This window comes from Fulmarus glacialis, unplaced genomic scaffold (assembly GCF_000690835.1).
Source record: "Fulmarus glacialis isolate BGI_N327 unplaced genomic scaffold, ASM69083v1 scaffold38429, whole genome shotgun sequence".
Lineage (NCBI taxonomy): Eukaryota > Metazoa > Chordata > Aves > Procellariiformes > Procellariidae > Fulmarus > Fulmarus glacialis.
The window spans coordinates 2,205-4,273 of record NW_009234565.1 but is presented as its reverse complement, the minus strand read 5'-3'; the positions used below and the strand labels follow the sequence as shown (position 1 = coordinate 4,273).

Here is a 2,069-nt window from a genome sequence, read left to right as displayed (position 1 = left end):
GGTCTGTGTTTCAGACCTAGCCTTATGTAGCCTTATTTATTTTCAGTAGACGTTATTCAAACCACAGTTATGCAGTTCATAGGAGTCCAAAGAACATTTAACAAAGTTAAAATGCAAATAAAGTTTAGATGAGAGTAATGAAAACAAGGTTAACTCAAAAAAGAATACAATACCACTGAACTTAAACTACTCTAACTACAATTTAAATGACAGCTTTAGAAATCTATTGCTGGAAGACAGCATAGACAAAATTTAGTATCACAGTAAACTTCAATATTTCAATATCTTAAAACACAAATAAGAGTGTGCATTTGTATACCAATGGATTTACAGAGCAAAGTTATCAGAAAGATTAAACTGCAGCATAAAGTCACTATATCTTCAGCAGAAATCATCGGGCATCAAAAACCACCACTGGAATAGTGCAGTTAAAGGAAAAAAATGTGTTGTGGTTGAAAAAAGATCAGGAAGAAGAGGGTGGGGGGCGAGGGGGAAAAAAAAGAAAAAGATGACACAAAAGAGAGACTGCCTAAATCTAAAGTTACAACTAACTACATAAAAGCATTTCAAAACTCATCTTTAATTAACCCCACAACATTTTCCTTTTGTTAAAAGGCTGACTAATATCAACTGTTCACAGTATGTCACCCAGCAGACTATCACAGCTTATTATATTTTGCATAGAAAATGGAAAAAAGAGAGAAAGTGCCAGGAAAGAAAACAAGATCCCCAGTCACACTGCAGAGATTTCCCTATAGTACTTTGCTTTACTGTGTTGATTTTTGGCCTTTAAGGATTCTTACATAATGACTCAAATCTTCCATTCGGTTTCCCTTATATACCTTGTCTGCATCCACAGCTTCCCAAATGCATTCAAGTGCCCGTGTAAAAGGATACATCTTTTTGTCCTTTTCTTGTACATTATTCTGTAGCCACATTCTCTGCATCTGATAGGATCTCTTGCCTTTATTTCATTTTCTGTATGACATTCTGATGTGATGGAGGAAGAGAAAGGGAGTGGATAAACAAAACCAGCATTGTTAATGCATAGATAACTTTCAAGAGTCAGAATAGTCAACTCCTACATAAACAAAACATAATAAAAAATAATTGTAGTGAATTTGTATCAAGAGCTGAATGATATCAAGATACTGTGCAAAAACAAAAACTAGCAAACTTCACTTACATTAAGATCAAAGAGGATCTTGTTAAAAATCACCAAATTATTCCTGCACAGAATACATTCCACTCTTTATACAACTAGACTGTCAACTAATGAAAACTTCAGTTCAGCCCTCCAAAGCCCCAAGTTTATTTTCTTAAAACACAAAAATATTTCAGAGATTCCTGAAGTGACAACTCAAAATCACCAATTTTTAAGTTTTTGACTTATCTATAGGTAAGAGAGAATTTGACTACTGCACTTCAATAAAAGCTGAGTGACCATACAGCATTTTCAAAAAAACTTTCTGAGATGCACTAAATTGAAGGTCCACTATCTGCACCCAAGCAGACACTTAGAGAAAGCGTCCTCTGGAGATGGAGGACTTCCACACAGCAACACAAGATCTAGTGAATTACTTCAACATCGCTATCCATATATACCACATATGTGGTACCATATATGGTATGTGGTACCATCAGCGTGTAAAGCTTTAAAGAACATCAGGATCCACACTGCAACTATTTGTATTCATGTACTCTTCAGTATAATGATTATGCATTCTTCATTATTAAAACACCAAATCTCCAGTAACAAGTAAAAAAATTCACTGATGTCTTTTCTTTACCTCCACAAATGTAAATCATTGGCTGCTGCTTTGGAGGCTGAACATCCTTCTGTGAATCCATGCTCTAAACAAAAAACATACAACATGCACACCAGTTTTGGGGTTTTTTTAAATTATTTTTTCAAGGCATACACAATCATTTCAATATCTCAATCTAAAGCTAACAGAAGATTAAAAACTTCCTTAAAAGTAAATACAAACAAATTCCATCTGGATTTTGCAGATGGACATTGGATAATGCAGATTGGAAGAGACTTTAGAAAGTCATCTAGTTCAACT

The 2,069-nt window shown here is 34.4% G+C and overlaps 1 protein-coding gene across 1 annotated transcript; it reads right to left on the bottom strand.

The window, feature by feature from the left end:
- Positions 1-391: 391 nt before the first annotated feature.
- Positions 392-1,851, bottom strand: POLR2K (polymerase (RNA) II (DNA directed) polypeptide K, 7.0kDa). The gene is made up of 3 exons (XM_009585688.1): positions 1,791-1,851; positions 898-990; positions 392-414 (listed from the first exon to the last, which is right to left on the bottom strand). The coding sequence occupies exons 1-3, from the start codon at positions 1,849-1,851 to the stop codon at positions 392-394; spliced, it is 177 nt and encodes a 58-aa protein (XP_009583983.1).
- Between the last annotated feature and the right edge of the window lie 218 nt (positions 1,852-2,069).